The sequence below is a fragment of the Oncorhynchus kisutch genome, linkage group LG4, assembly GCF_002021735.2.
Source record: "Oncorhynchus kisutch isolate 150728-3 linkage group LG4, Okis_V2, whole genome shotgun sequence".
NCBI classification, from domain to species: domain Eukaryota; kingdom Metazoa; phylum Chordata; class Actinopteri; order Salmoniformes; family Salmonidae; genus Oncorhynchus; species Oncorhynchus kisutch.
Genome location: NC_034177.2, coordinates 82,121,272 through 82,136,191, shown reverse-complemented (window position 1 = coordinate 82,136,191; position 14,920 = coordinate 82,121,272). Strand labels below are relative to the sequence as shown.

Below are 14,920 nucleotides of genomic sequence, written 5' to 3'. Positions count from 1 at the left end.
CGAAGCATCGTTACCCATCGCTCCACAAAAGCCGTAGCAAGGGGAACAACTACTCCAAGTCTCAGAGAGAGTGACGTTTGAAACGCTATTAGTGCGCACCCCGCTAACTAGCTAGCCATTTCACATCGGTTACACCAGCCTAATCTCGGGAGTTGATAGGCTTGAAGTCATAAACAGCTCAATGCTTGAAACACAGCGAAGAGCTGCTGGCAAAACGCACGAAAGTGCTGTTTGACTATCAAATATAAAATCATAGACTTAATTATAACATAATAACACACAGAAATACGAGCCTTTGGTCATTAATATGGTCGAATCCGGAAACTATAATTTCGAAAACAAAACGTTTATTATTTCAGTGAAATACGGAACCGTTCTGTATTTTATCTAACGGGTGGCATCCCTAAGTCTAAATATTGCTATTACATTTGTCATGACATTGGCCTGGGTGGTAGGTTTATGACAGTCATAAATACCGCTTACCCCCTTTTCCCTCGCTCTACCCTACTGAGGTTACATTTGCAAACCCCTTGGTTAACAGAGAGATTCTGGGAACATCAGAAGGTGGGGGGAAATGAACTATATTCTGGTAATCCGAACAATTGAACATATGCAGTGGTACTTAATGAATATGACGTCAGTTAGGTTGTCATCTGAGACATTCTCATCAATGATAAGATGACATAAACTCTACAGTGGAAAGTCTACACATCAGAGTTATCAGATTCACATGGAATTGTTGTTCAATTTAAATGTTTGAATATGAAATTATTTGTGATGGGATGAAATGTGATTTTAGCTTCTAAAATGTGAGATTTGGGTTTTCATAAGGTGGGCTCTGCTCAATCAGTGGCCCGCCCCTGTGAAAGGACATGGGCTATAAAACGTTTCAAACACACCCTCCTCTACCGTCCTATATAAGCCCTTGACGACAATGTAACCTCCTGTTCCGAGGACGACGGTCCTATGTCAGAATGGTTCAGATAATAACAGAACAAAGCCAACATCAGCGTGAGCTTTGGTTGTGAATGGTATCAACTTTGAACTCTTATTCACTACAGAAGTGATACCTCCTAGCCGTTGAGTTAGCAACAGCAGATGCAAACAAGGGTTAGGAAGGAACAGACAGAGTATCCCATCAATCACCCAACGACTTTACTACAACGTATCCAATTGACAACCAGAGGACATTCTTCAAAGAACTCAGTTGGGCAACACGGCCTTCCATCTACCACCAACCTACCGAAGCACAGCTCAGAGTAAATATTTATTGCATTTTCCTTTTCCAAATGGGTGGTAATTTAGAATGCATAAGATACTGTGTTTACAATAGCACAGCTTCGCCCTTTTGTTCCTGTCTTCCCGCTCTTTCACTCAACCCAGCCCCTTTTCCTTTGTGTAATCAGCTGTCATATCTGTTCTGCCCGCCAGGGACGTTTTCCTTTATGACGTCATTTGTAATCAGGTTATGATTTAATTATGTGTAATTAGTTAGGTATTTAGTGAATAAATAATTAAACCCAATTTTGTATTGCTGGTTCAACTTGTTAGCCAGGGTTCTTGCAGATAACCAAGAATGTACAACTTTCAGATGAGATTGAATTAAGATGACAATTAATATTGACTGCTACTGATGTAAAATATTACTAGGTCTTTAAGAGTTTATTTGGAAGATAACAGCTCTATAAATATTATTTTGTGGTGCCCGACTCTCTAGTTAATTACATTTACATGATTAGCTCAATCAGGTAATATTAATTACGGATAAATTATTTTATAGAATAGCATGTCATATCACTTAATCCGGCATAGCCAAAGACACGACACATTGTACAACCTTCAATGTAAAGTCTTAATTACGTAAAATCCGGGCAAATTAGTTTGCAACGAGCCAGGCGGCCCAAACAATTGCATATACCCTGACATCAATGAACGCAAAAGAAATGACAATTTCACCTGGTTAATATTGCCTGCTAACCTGGATTTCTTTTAGCTAAATATGTAGGTTTAAAAATATATACTTCTGTGTATTGATTTTAAGAAAGGCATTGGTGTTTATGGTTAGGTACAGTCGTGCAACGATTGTGCTTTTTTCGCAAATGAGCTTTTGTTAAATCATCCCCCTGCGTTGCATCGATTATATGCAACACAAGACATGCTAGATAAGCTAGTAATATCAACCATGTGTAGTTAACTAGTGATTATGATTGATTGTTTTTATAATATAAGTTTAATGCTAGCCAGCAACTTACCTTGGCTTACTGCATTCGCGTAACAGGCAGGCTCCTCGTGGCGCGGCAAGTGGTTAGAGCGTTGGACTAGTTGACTAAGGTTGCAAGATTGAATCCCCGAGCTGACAAGGTAAAAATCTGTCGTTCTGCCCTGAACAGATTTCCGATTGTTATGAAAACTTGAAAAAAATATAAAAAAGAATATATAAAAAATAAATAAAAAAATCGGCCCAAATTAATTGGTCAACCTCTAATACAAACAAGTGCGCGGTTAAAATTGGCAACAACAAAAAAACAGGGCCAGGGGGTGACAGGGATGCAGCTTAAGCCCCACCCTCTTAAACATATATAGATCAACGAATTGGCGAGGGCATTAGAACAGTCTGCAGCACCCGGCCTCAACCTACTAGAATTTGAAGTCAAATGTCTGTTTGCTGATGATCTGGTGCTTCTGTCCCCAACCAAGGAGGGCCGACAGCAACACATAGATGTTCTGCACAGATTGTAAGATCTGGGCCCTGACAGTAAATCTCAGTAAGACAAAAAAAGAACGTGTTCTAAAAAAGGTCCAGTTCCCAGGAATACAAATTCCATCTAGACACCATTGCCTTAGAGCTAAAAATACACTGCTCAAAAAAATAAAGGAAACACTAAAATAACACATCCTAGATTTGAATTAATTAAATATTCTTATTAAATACTTTTCTCTTTACATAGTTGAATGTGCTGACAACAAAATCACACAAATTATCAATGGAAATCAATTTTATCACCCCATGGAGGTCTGGATTTGGAGTCACACTCAAAATTAAAGTGGAAAACCACACTACAGGCTGATCCAACTTTGATGTAATGTCCTTAAAACAAGTCAAAATGAGGCTCAGTAGTGTGTGTGGCCTCCACTACCACTAGAGTGAAAGCACCGCCAGCATTCAAAAGTGACCAAAACATCAGCCAGGAAGCATAGGAACTGAGAAGTGGTCTGTGGTCACCACCTGCAGAACCACTCCTTTATTCGGGGTGTCTTGCTAATTGCCTATAATTTCCACCTGTTGTCTATTCCATTTGCACAACAGCATGTGAAATTTATTGTCAATCAGTGTAGCTTCCTAAGTGGACAGCTTGATTTCACAGAACTGTGATTGACTTGGAGTTACATTGTGTTGTTTAAGTGTTCCCTTTATTTTTTTGAGCAGTGTACTTGAAATCAGTTAAAGAACACATTGCTCTTTTTGGTTGTGAGGTCTGGGATCCGCCCACCAACCAAGAATTCACTAAATTGAGCCCCCTAAGCAAGCTGGTCCTGGGGTTTTGTCACAAACAGACCCCACAGAGCCCCAGGAAAGCAACACAATTAGACCGAAGGTTACCTTTGTAACCACGGTTATGCAAGCTATTTGGATAATTCCAATATATTGATACATCCGAGGTGAGGATTTACAGACTTACTCCTGTCAACACCTGGGTAACGGCTGGGGTCCGCCCCTATATATAGACCCCATGGCCGCGACACACATTCTCTACATCATTTTTGATGTGCCTCTAGCACCGTAGAGGATTGATCCAAATAGCTCACATAAAAGGTTACTTTTGTAACCATGGTTATGTTTCACTATATTGAATCACTCCAATATATTGGTATACCCGTACCAGATTAGTTGGCGCTAGAGGGACCTAGCCAGCCAGAGGCGAGGACCACCACGAGACCGAGATGTAGTGGCAGTCAATGTGGAAGGGGGGGTCCCGGCACAGTCCCCGGAAGGGGAGGCGACGCACAAGACCGCTGAACCAACCGCAGAGAGAGCTGCCACATTTACCCGATAGTACCAAGCAAAGGTGCAAGAGGACGCCCAGCTGGCCGCAGCTGGCCGCAGCTGCGGTCACCCGCAGCTGGCGGTGGCGCTTCGGATGCAGCGGGTGGGAGTTGAACCACCGTTGAAGAGGCCGGAGATGGAGCAGGCCCAGGGGAAATCAACAACGAGGCCGCCATCAGCAAGCCCAACAGGCATTGGCAGGTTAGGACAGATTACGATCCGCCCCTGCCGAAAGTGGTCGGGGCAAGATAAGATCGCCTGAATCCTTCTGGTGGGCAGGTGTGCTCTCATGAGGACAGAGTCCAGTTCCATGCCAATGAAGGCCACCCTCTGGGTTGGCGTCAGACGACTCTTGTCATTTACAGTAAAGCCCAGCTCGCCAATGTGGATCAGGAGCATGTCTCTGTCTGACAGGACCTGGGTCCTGGTTGATGCACAAGTCAACCAATCGTCCAGGTAATTGAGGATCAACAACCCCTCGGGATGTGAGAGGTGCCAGGACAGTGTCCATGCACTTTGGGAAAGTGCGGGTTGCCAAGGAGAGGCCGAAGGGAAGAACCATGTATTCGTAAGACCTCCCTTCGAAAGCGAATCGGAGGTACTGCCACTGAGCTGGGTGAACAGGAACATGGAAATATGCATCCCTCAGGTCCAGTGTCACAAACCACTGGATACAGCCTACAATATGCAGGCTGGTGACAGCATGTGAAACCTCAGTACCTTTAGGTACCCATTGAGTTTCCGGGGACTGTGCCGGGACCCCCCCTTCCACATTGACTGCCACTACAGTCAATGAGAGGTCCAGAATCAGTTGAAACCCTTTCTCTTTTTGGGACCACAAAATAAGTGGAGTAGAACCTACCTAGAAGTTCTGAACTCTAGGTAGGTTGGCACCCTTGTCGGATGGCACCCTTGTCCAGGAATGAAGAGATCTCCAGCTGCAGGGTTTTCTTCAAGGGGTCAGCCACTATGGTGACACGAAGGCCCCTGAAGGACGGAGGCCGGCATCGTAATTGGAGTCGGTACCCCTCGAGCATTGTGGACAACACTCATGGGGACTCCACACACTCCTCCCACTTTGCCCTCTGAGACCAGGAAAAGCGGCCGAGGCCGGGGAAGGGTGTGTCAGGGGTCCTGCCAGGGCCCGCCTTTTCTTTAGCGCCCCGAACAACTTGGGCCCCCAGGCACGTCCCTATGGCGGTTGACAGGTTGTTCCACCGCAAGCTGTGCCCCTCCCTGCTGTCGTTCCTCAGCACGAGGCGATGGGGCAGGAGGGAAGCGATGGTCTGTCTGCCTTGGACCCAGAGCCTGAGGTGGTGGCATGAACCGTCTCAGGGTCTCCCAGTCCATCTGAGACGTATCGGTCTGCTCCAGAATGTCATTAACCCCTGTGGTGATGGGGAGAGTGGTAAATGTGCACTGGTGAGCAGCTGGCAGACGGGATTGGGCCAGCCAGAGGTGGTGCCAGGAGGTAACCACCTGCGCCATGGCCCATCCGTTGGAGCGGGCCACAACTCTGGAACAGGGAAAGCAGACGAGACCTCTCCATCCAGACTCTGCAGCCGGGGCAACAGAGTCTGCAGATAGGCCTGCAGCAGCATGGCTGCGTTGGTAAGGTGGCCAAGAGAGCAGAGGGACCCATATGTGGCTTTCAAGTCCGCATCAAAGACTCTGGTGGTCCTGGCTTCAGTCGCAGGTTCCGCACTAGAATCTCCTGGTCCGGGAGGACCATGGCAGCTATCATGGTGTCCATGGTCGGGTAATCCCGGAGGCCAAGTGACTCTGAACCCACCACATAACTCCATGGTCCAGTCTCTGATGTGAGTCAGAAGTGCCCCTGGCAGAGGCCCAGCGCTCCTGCAAGGCCTCACGGAACTCAGCAGAGATGGGGACAGATGGAGTCATCACTGTCCACCAGTTTGATGTCCAGTGCAATGGCTACCCAAGTGAGTAGGCCCCTCATAGCCTCGATCCGCTGGGGACGATGAAGCCCCACCGCCAGCTTCTGATGGCCTGTCAGCCTGGTAGCCCCGCTCACAGTGGTGAACAGTGCCAGCATCGTCCCCCAGGAACAGCCTATCACTGGCCAACAGGGAACAGCTGCTGTTGCCATCGAAGCTATCAACCTTCTGATGCAGGGCATGCGCCCTCCGTTCAAGGTGATCCCAGCAGTTTGACTCCTGCCCTCATCCAGGACTGGCAGCAGATGGGCTCTGCCTGCGGTGGCTCCGGCCACACTTCCTGAGAGGGGATCTGGGCCCTGTGGAGGGACTAATGGCCCGTTGGCACACCACTCCTGAGGGCGGGAGCTCGTCCCCAGCCTGAGCGCGAGCCTGGCCGACCCACTCGCGCATGGCCTCCAATTTTGCCAGGTTTAGGCGTTCTGAGAACACCACACAAAACAGGCATCCAGTAGGGTGCTCCACAGCCCTCTCCACATGGCTCAAACCCAGGCAGCGCATACACGAGGTATGCAGATCTCCAGGGGGGATGCCACCATCACACCTGTCAAAGGGAAGCCATAAGCTCAGCCATAAGCTCAGCCAAGCCAGCAAGGCCACAGAGCATGGGGTCAAACACCCTGGGAGAGCTTATGTCGTGACCCGCTTGGAGGAATAGGAACCTGGTGAGGGATAAATTACCCAGTACCTCTGCAAAAAAAAAGCCAGTCGACAAGTTGTGTAAGGTAAATACAGTTTGTGGCAGCAATAGCCACCAATATATTAAAGGATGCACACAGAGTCGTAGTGTTTGGTTAGCGATACACAAGCACGACAAACCATGCGCGTAAGACACAGGCGTGAGTTTACTTCCACACAAGATATTACACTTACCAGTGACTTACCAAGCACACTTCAGGAAGTTTGTACTGCCGAGAAAATGAAAGTGTGTGTGTCGCGGCCATGGCAGCGGACCCCAGCCGAGATACTGGTGTACAGGAGAGTAAATCTAAATCCTCACCTCGGATGTATCCCTCCGCTGTGGAGTGATACCAATATATTGGAGTGATCCAATATAGTGAAACATAACCAACCAAATCATCTGGCCCTTCTTTGGACACTTAACTAATCTGCAAACTAGCTTCAATGCCATACAACACTCCTTCCGTGGCCTCCAACTGCTCTTAAACACTAGTAGAACCAAATGCATGCTTTTCAACTGTTCGCTGCCCGCACCACTACTCTGGACGGTTCTGACTTAGAATATGTGGACAACTACCTAGGTGTCTGGCAAGACTGTAAACTCTCCTTCCAGACTCATATCAAACATCTCCAATCCAATATGAAATCGGCTTCCTATTTTAAGCAGAAAGCATCCAAATAATCTGCTCAGACCCCAACCAAGGAACATCAAAAGTCGTGCTATAAATTCACAGACTACACAAAGATTCCTTGATGTCCTTCCAGATTCCCTCTGTCTACCCAAGGACGCCAGAGGACAGAAATCAGTTAACCACCTAACTGAGGAACTCAATTTAACCTTGCGCAATACCCTAGAAGCAGTTGCACCCCTAAAAACATTTCTCATAAGAAACTGGCTCCCTGGTACACAGAAAATACCCGAGCTCTGAAGCAAGCTTCCAGAAAATTGGAACGGAAATGGCGCCACACCAAACTGGAAGTCTTCCGACTAGCTTGGAAAGACAGTACCGTGCAGTACCGAAGAGCCCTTACTGCTGCTCGATCATCCTATTTTTCTAACTTAATTGAGGAAAATAAGAACAATCCAAAATTCCTTTTTGATACTGTCGCAAAGCTAACTAAAAAGCAGCATTCCCCAAGAGAGGATGACTTTCACTTTAGCAGTGATAAATTCATGAACTTCTTTGAGGAAAAGATTATGATTATTAGAAAGCAAATTACGGACTCCTCTTTAAATCTGCGTATTCCTTCAAAGCTCAGTTGTCCTGAGTCTGCACAACTCTCCCAGGACCTAGGATCAAGAGAGTGTTTTAGTAATATATCTTTTGACACAAAGATGAAAATAATCATGGCCTCTAAACCTTCAAGCTGCATACTGGACCCTATTCCAACTAAACTACTGAAAGAGCTGCTTCCTGTGCTTGGCCCTCCAATGTTGAACATAATAAACGGCTCTCTATCCACCGGATGTGTACCAAACTCACTAAAAGTGGCAGTAATAAAGCCTCTCTTGAAAAAGCCAAACCTTGATCCAGAAAATATAAAAAACTATCAGCCTATATCGAATCTTCCATTCCTCTCAACATTTTTAGAAAAGGCTGTTGCGCAGCAACTTACTGCCTTCCTGAAGACAAACTATGTATACGAAATGCTTCAGTCTGGTTTTAGACCCCATCATAGCACTGAGACGGCACTTGTGAAGGTGGTAAATGACATTTTAATGGCATCGGACCGAGGCTCTGCATCTGTCCTCGTGCTCCTAGACCTTGCTGCTTTTGATACCATCGATCACCACATTCTTTTGGAGAGATTGGAAACCCAAATTGGTCTACACGGACAAGTTCTGGCTTGGTTTAGATCTTATCTGTCGGAAAGATATCAGTTTGTCTCTGTGAATGGTTTGTCCTCTGACAAATCAACTGTAAATTTCGGTGTTCCTCAAGGTTCCGTTTTAGGACCACTATTGTTTTCACTATATATTTTACCTCTTGGGGATGTTATTCGAAAACATAATGTTAACTTTCACTGCTATGCGGATGACACACAGCTGCAAACGTTCTACTTTTAAACTCGGACAAAACAGGTATGCTTGTTCTAGGTGCCAATAAACAAAGAGATCTTCTGTTGAATCTGACAATTAATCTTAATGGTTGTACAGTAGTCTCAAATAAAACTGTGAAGGACCTCGGCGTTACTCTGGACCCTGAGCTCTCTTTTGAAGAACATATCAAGACCATTTCAAGGACAGCTTTTTTCCATCTACGCAACATTGCAAAAATCAGAAACTTTCTGTCCAAAAATGATGCAGAAAAATGTATCCATGCTTTTGTCACTTCTAGGTTAGACTACTGCAATGCTCTACTTTACGGCTACCCGGATAAAGCACGAAATAAACTTCAGTTGGTGCTAAATACGGCTGCTAGAATCCTGACTAGAACCAAAAAAGTTGATCATATTACTCCAGTGCTAGCCTCTCTACACTGGCTTCCTGTCAAAGCAAGGGCTGATTTCAAGGTTTTACTGCTAACCTACAAAGCATTACATGGGCTTGCTCCTACCTATCTCTCTGATTTGGTTCTGCCGTACATACCTACACGTACGCTACGGTCACAAGACGCAGGCCTCCTAATTGTCCCTAGAATTTCTAAGCAAACAGCTGGAGGAAGGGCTTTCTCCTATAGAGCTCCATTTTTATGGAACAGTCTGCCTACCCATGTCAGAGACGCAAACTCGGTCTCAACCTTTAAGTCTTTACTGAAGACTCATCTCTTCAGTGGGTCATATGATTGAGTGTAGTCTGGCCCAGGAGTGGGAAGGTGAACGGAAAGGCTCTGGAGCAACGAACCGCCCTTGCTGTCTCTGCCTGGCCGGTTCCCCTCTTTCCACTGGGATTCTCTGCTTCTAACCCTATTACAGGGGCTGAGTCACTGGCTTACTGGGGCTCTCTCATGCCGTCCCTGGAAGGGGTGCGTCACCTGAGTGGGTTGATTCACTGATGTGGTCATCCTGTCTGGGTTGGCGCCCCCCCTTGGGTTGTGCCATGGCGGAGATCTTTGTGGGCTATACTCGGCCCTGTCTCAGGATGGTAAGTTGGTGGTTGAAGATATCCCTCTAGTGGTGTGGGGGCTGTGCTTTGGCAAAGTGGGTGGGGTTATATCCTTCCTGTTTGGCTCTGTCCGGGGGTGTCCTCGGATGGGTCCACAGTGTCTCCTGACCCCTCCTGTCTCAGCCTCCAGTATTTATGCTGCAGTAGTTTATGTGTCGGAGGGCTAGGGTCAGTTTGTTATATCTGGAATACTTCTCCTGTCCTATTCGGTGTCCTGTGTGAATCTAAGTGTGCGTTCTCTAATTCTCTCCTTCTCTCTTTCTTTCTCTCTCTCGGAGGACCTGAGCCCTAGGACCATGCCCCAGGATTACCTGACATGATGACTCCTTGCTGTCCCCAGTCCACCTGGCCGTGCTGCTGCTCCAGTTTCAACTGTTCTGCCTTCTTATTATTCGAACATGCTGGTCATTTATGAACATGTGAACATCTTGGCCATGTTCTGTTATAATCTCCACCCGGCACAGCCAGAAGAGGACTGGCCACCCCACATAGCCTGGTTCCTATCTAGGTTTCTTCCTAGGTTTTGGCCTTTCTAGGGAGTTTTTCCTAGCCACCGTGCTTCTACACCTGCATTGCTTGCTGTTTGGGGTTTTAGGCTGGGTTTCTGTACAGCTGGGTTTCTGTACAGCACTTTGAGATATCAGCTGATGTACGAAGGGCTATATAAATACATTTGATTTGATTTGATCCTTCACTCACGCCGCCAAACACTCACAAAACTGACTATCCTACCGATCTGACTTTGATGTCATTTACAAAATAGCTTCCAATACTCTACTTAGCAAACTGAATGCAGCCTATCACAGTGCCATCCGTTTTGTCACCAAAGCCCCATATACCACCCACCACTGCGACCTGTATGCTCTAGTCGGCTGGCCCTCACTACATATTCATTGCAAGACCCACTGGCTCCAGGTCATCTATAAGTCTATGCTAGGTAAAGCTCCGCCTTAGCTTATTGGTCACGATAACAACACCCACACGTAGCACGCGCTCCAGAAGGTATTTCTCACTGGTCATCTCCAAAGCAAACAACTCCTTTGGCCGCCTTTCCTTCCAGTTCTGTGCTGCCAATGACTGGAACGAATTGCAAAAATCACTGAAGCTGGAGACTTATATTTCCCTCAATAACTTTAATCATCAGCTATCAGAGCAGCTAACCGATCGCTGCAGCTGTACATAGCCCATCTGTAAATAGCACATCCAATCTACCTACCTCATCCCCATTTAGTTTTTTTATTTTTTATTTTGCTGCTCTTTTGCACACTGCTATTTCTACTTGCACATCATCATTTCCTCATCTATCACTCCAGTGTTAATTTGCTAAATTGTAATTACTTCGCCACTATGGCCTATTTATTGCCTTACCTCCTCATTTGCACACACTGTATATACACGTCCACTTTTTTTCTTATTGTGTTATTGACTTTACGCTTGTTAATTCCATGTGTAACTCGTGTTGTTTGTGTCGCAGTGCTTTGCTTCATCTTGGCCAGGTCGTAATTGTAAATGAGAACTTGTTCTAAACTAGCCTACCTGGTTAAATAAAAGTGAAATAAAAATAAATAAATAAGAAAACTAAAATAATTACTTGACACATTGGAAAGAATTAACTAAAAAAAGAGCAAACTAGAATGCTATTTGGCCCAAAACAGAGAAGTACACAGTGGCAGAATACCTGACCACTGTGACTGACCCAAAATTAAGGAAATCTTTGACTATGTACAGACTCAGTGAGCATAGCCTTGCTATTGAGAAAGGATGCAGAAGGCAGACCTGTCTCGCAAGAGAAGCCAGGCTATATGCACACTGCCCACAAAATGAGGGGGAAACTGAGCTGCACTTCCTGACCTCTCGCCAAACGTATGACCATATTAGGGACACATATTTCCCTCAGATTACGCAGACCAAATCCAATTTTAATAAACTCCCATATCTATTGGGTGAAATACCAGTGTGCCATCACAGCAGCAAGATGTGACCTGTTGCCACAAGAAAAGGGAAACCAGCGAAGAACACCATTGTAAATACAACCTATATTTATGTTTATTATTTTTACCCATTTGTACATCATTACAACACTGTATATAGACATATGACATTTGAAATGTCTTTATTCTTTTGGAACTTTTGTAAGTGTAATGTTTACTGTTAATTTCTTTGTTATATCACTTTTGTTTCTATTCTATTTCACTTGCTTTGGCAAGGTAAACATATGTTCCCCATGCCAATAAAGCCCCTTATATTGAAATTGGTAGAGAGAGAGAAAGATCAGACTGACCTGATGAGTGGAACATTGTCTAGAGTACAGCACAACGTTGGTCCAATCTGTAGGTACAGCTCCTTGTCACACGACTGGTTATATAACCTGTGAGCGCACACACACACACACACACACACGGAGGAAAGGGATGTTTTGATGAGGACAAGGTTTTAAAAGTCATGTCAAGCAGCCCTTGTAAACAGTCTAGTAGTGCATAATATAAGACTACGTTTCACTATTGCAACATCCCTATTATGGAAATACTAGTCTAAGTGGCATTACATGGAAAAGTGTTTTGACAACCCCACACACTCAACAAGGCAACTAAATTCAGCTGCGGGCCGATTCTGGTCGAAGCAGATAGTCGGGGGGCCGGAACATTACGATAATAATTTGTGCATTGCAAATTGACCACAACTAACTCCAAAAAGAGTTTGAATACCTTGATTAAATTGAGACCTGATGACATTTTTTTTTCTCTTGGGAATGCTCAGAAACAGGATTCCTAAATTAAACAAATTCCTGGTGATTTTAGTGTTTGCTTACAAAAACTGTAGCATGATTACAGGCAGCTAAGCTAACAGGCAGCTTATATAGAGATGAGTGAGTTAGAGGAGTGCAGGAGAGTCAAGAGACTCCTTGTTGTGAGAGTGGTTTGACGTATGCTGGCACGTATTATACCATGTATAGGTTTCAGGCTATGTAGCAGTGATACAACTGGTTGATAACTAGTTATTAACATGAATAAACTACACAGTTAGCCTAGTGGGGCGGCAAGTAGCCTAGTGGTTAGAGCGTTGGGCTAGTAACCGAAAGATTGCTAGATCAAATCCCCGAGCTGAAAAGGTACAAATCTGTCATTCTGCTCCTGAACAAGGCAGTTACCCACTGTTCCTAGGCCATCATTTTAAATAAGAATTTGTTAACTGACTTGACTAGTTAAACATTTTTTTTTTTAATAAACAGCTATTAACATGAATGATTTAGCTACGTACCAGTTATCCACAGGGCAGACGTGCTGGTTGTACAGGGCCATGACGTACCTGTGACAGGTAAAGAAAAGGGTCAGCCTATGCATAATATAGACAACATTGATCAGATAAAGGAGTAATGGTTAGGATACTACACAGACAGGAGGAAGCAACACACCTCATCAACGTACCATGGTCTTCAATCTGGACCACACAACTGCAACTTGAACATTTAACTACTCGAAGCATGAGGCTTATGAACTCACAGCCATTCATATGGCTTGGAATGGAAAAAGTGATTCAGGGAATAGACCATCATCTAACATGTTTAATACTTGTTTTCCTAGTGGCCTCTATTCTTAGAAACAGTAAAAAGAGAAATACAGTCAGAACCAGTGAGTCATTGAACAAATAGAGGGAACAGGAACAATAACCGTCACTGGTGGTTTTGTGGTTGAACCAGGGAGAACGGGGTGAAAGACTAAGGTTTCCAACCACAGGGCAGAGTTTCACACAATAGAAGAGAGGTAAAAATGTAGGTTATTTGAAACATGACCATTACGTGAGAATGCTCTAGCGGTAAAATGCATTGCTTTCAGAGTGTTATGATAGGGAGGCGGCATTTTTTAAGTGGATGAGGTTTAAGTCATAAGAATTCCCGGAATATTTTACAAATTCAGGTGGAGAAATCCAGGGGAGGCAAGTAACCTGTCCACTGTAGAATATACAACCTAGATCGGCTCTGAAATTCCTGTAATACCAGCTGAAAATCAGGGGGGGGGGGATCACATCCAATGTAGTTTAAGGGTTGTCACTGGTTGTATGCTCTCTCAATGTAGGCTATGCTCTCCATCTATGCTGTCATTGCACTCTCTAGCCTTCTGTTAAAACAAATAAACCAAGCAATAAGACCACACAACAACCTGTCACTGAGATTGTCCTGTTTACTTGCCCCTGGAAACCAGGTCACCTGATAACAAATCAGCTAGCAATTCTGACTGATCAAAATCACCACAAAGTGTCTCCTAATTCCAATCGATATTCTTGTTTGCTTGAACTGGACAAAAAAAAAAGTCATTGGACTGGACTAATATCAGGAAATCTGGGTGTACTCCTGGACCAGTCTGGTCAGTGTGTTCTAACCCAGAAACAGGTTGATTCAGCTTGGTCTCCCCCTCAGAGGGCACTGACCGGAGAAATGAGAGAGAAGGGGTGAAAGAGAGAGGTGAGAGAAAAATTGTGCACCAGAATATAATGCACCCAACAAAATCAAAACTCTGATAAAGGGTAATTGTCATTGAAAAATTACGAAGCACAACACCATGCAGTAGAGACAGACATCCGAATATAGGGTGTCAAACACACAGCGTCTTTCTCAAAATGCATACTACGGTGCTTCGAGCATGGAAGAAGATTGGAGTACGAGTCCAAAACAATGTGTGGGAGGGCACTTCTCAGATGCGTACTTCGTTTGTACATATTTTGAAGCGGAAAGTATGCACATGAATATGACGCAACCACGTAAAAATGGCGCAACCTTTCATGAAATCAATTGCAGACATTATTTGAACTGAAGGGAGAGAAAATAAACTCAGACTTTGGAATTAAATGTCGCCTATTCACATCTCATACGTTGCTTGAATACAATATTTCATCATGATAATTTAATAAATTCATACCGTGTCAATTTTAGCATGTTTAAGAGGAGAAAGAAACGCACACCTATTTAGGCGAGGTGCTGGCTAGCAGAGTAGAACACCTATTTAGGCGAGGTGCTGGCTAGCAGAGTAGAACACCTATTTAGGCGAGGTGCTGGCTAGCAGAGTAGAACACCTATTTAGGCGAGGTGCTGGCTAGCAGAGTAGAACACCTATTTAGGCGAGGTGCTGGCTA

At 44.9% G+C, this 14,920-nt stretch overlaps 1 protein-coding gene across 2 annotated transcripts in view; it reads right to left on the bottom strand.

The window, feature by feature from the left end:
• zgc:154058 (Frag1/DRAM/Sfk1 family protein) overlaps positions 1-14,920 on the bottom strand; it is a 55,304-nt gene that overhangs the window by 29,187 nt on the left and 11,197 nt on the right. For both annotated transcript variants that reach the window (XR_004209864.1, XM_020471256.2), the window contains exons 3-4: positions 13,052-13,099; positions 12,075-12,161 (exon numbers count right to left, since the gene is read on the bottom strand). Coding sequence is in view for 1 of the 2 variants with exons in the window: in XM_020471256.2 (XP_020326845.1) it covers positions 12,075-12,161; positions 13,052-13,099 (135 nt within the window). In the remaining variant the exon portion in view is untranslated. The remainder of the gene's footprint in view (positions 1-12,074; positions 12,162-13,051; positions 13,100-14,920) is intronic.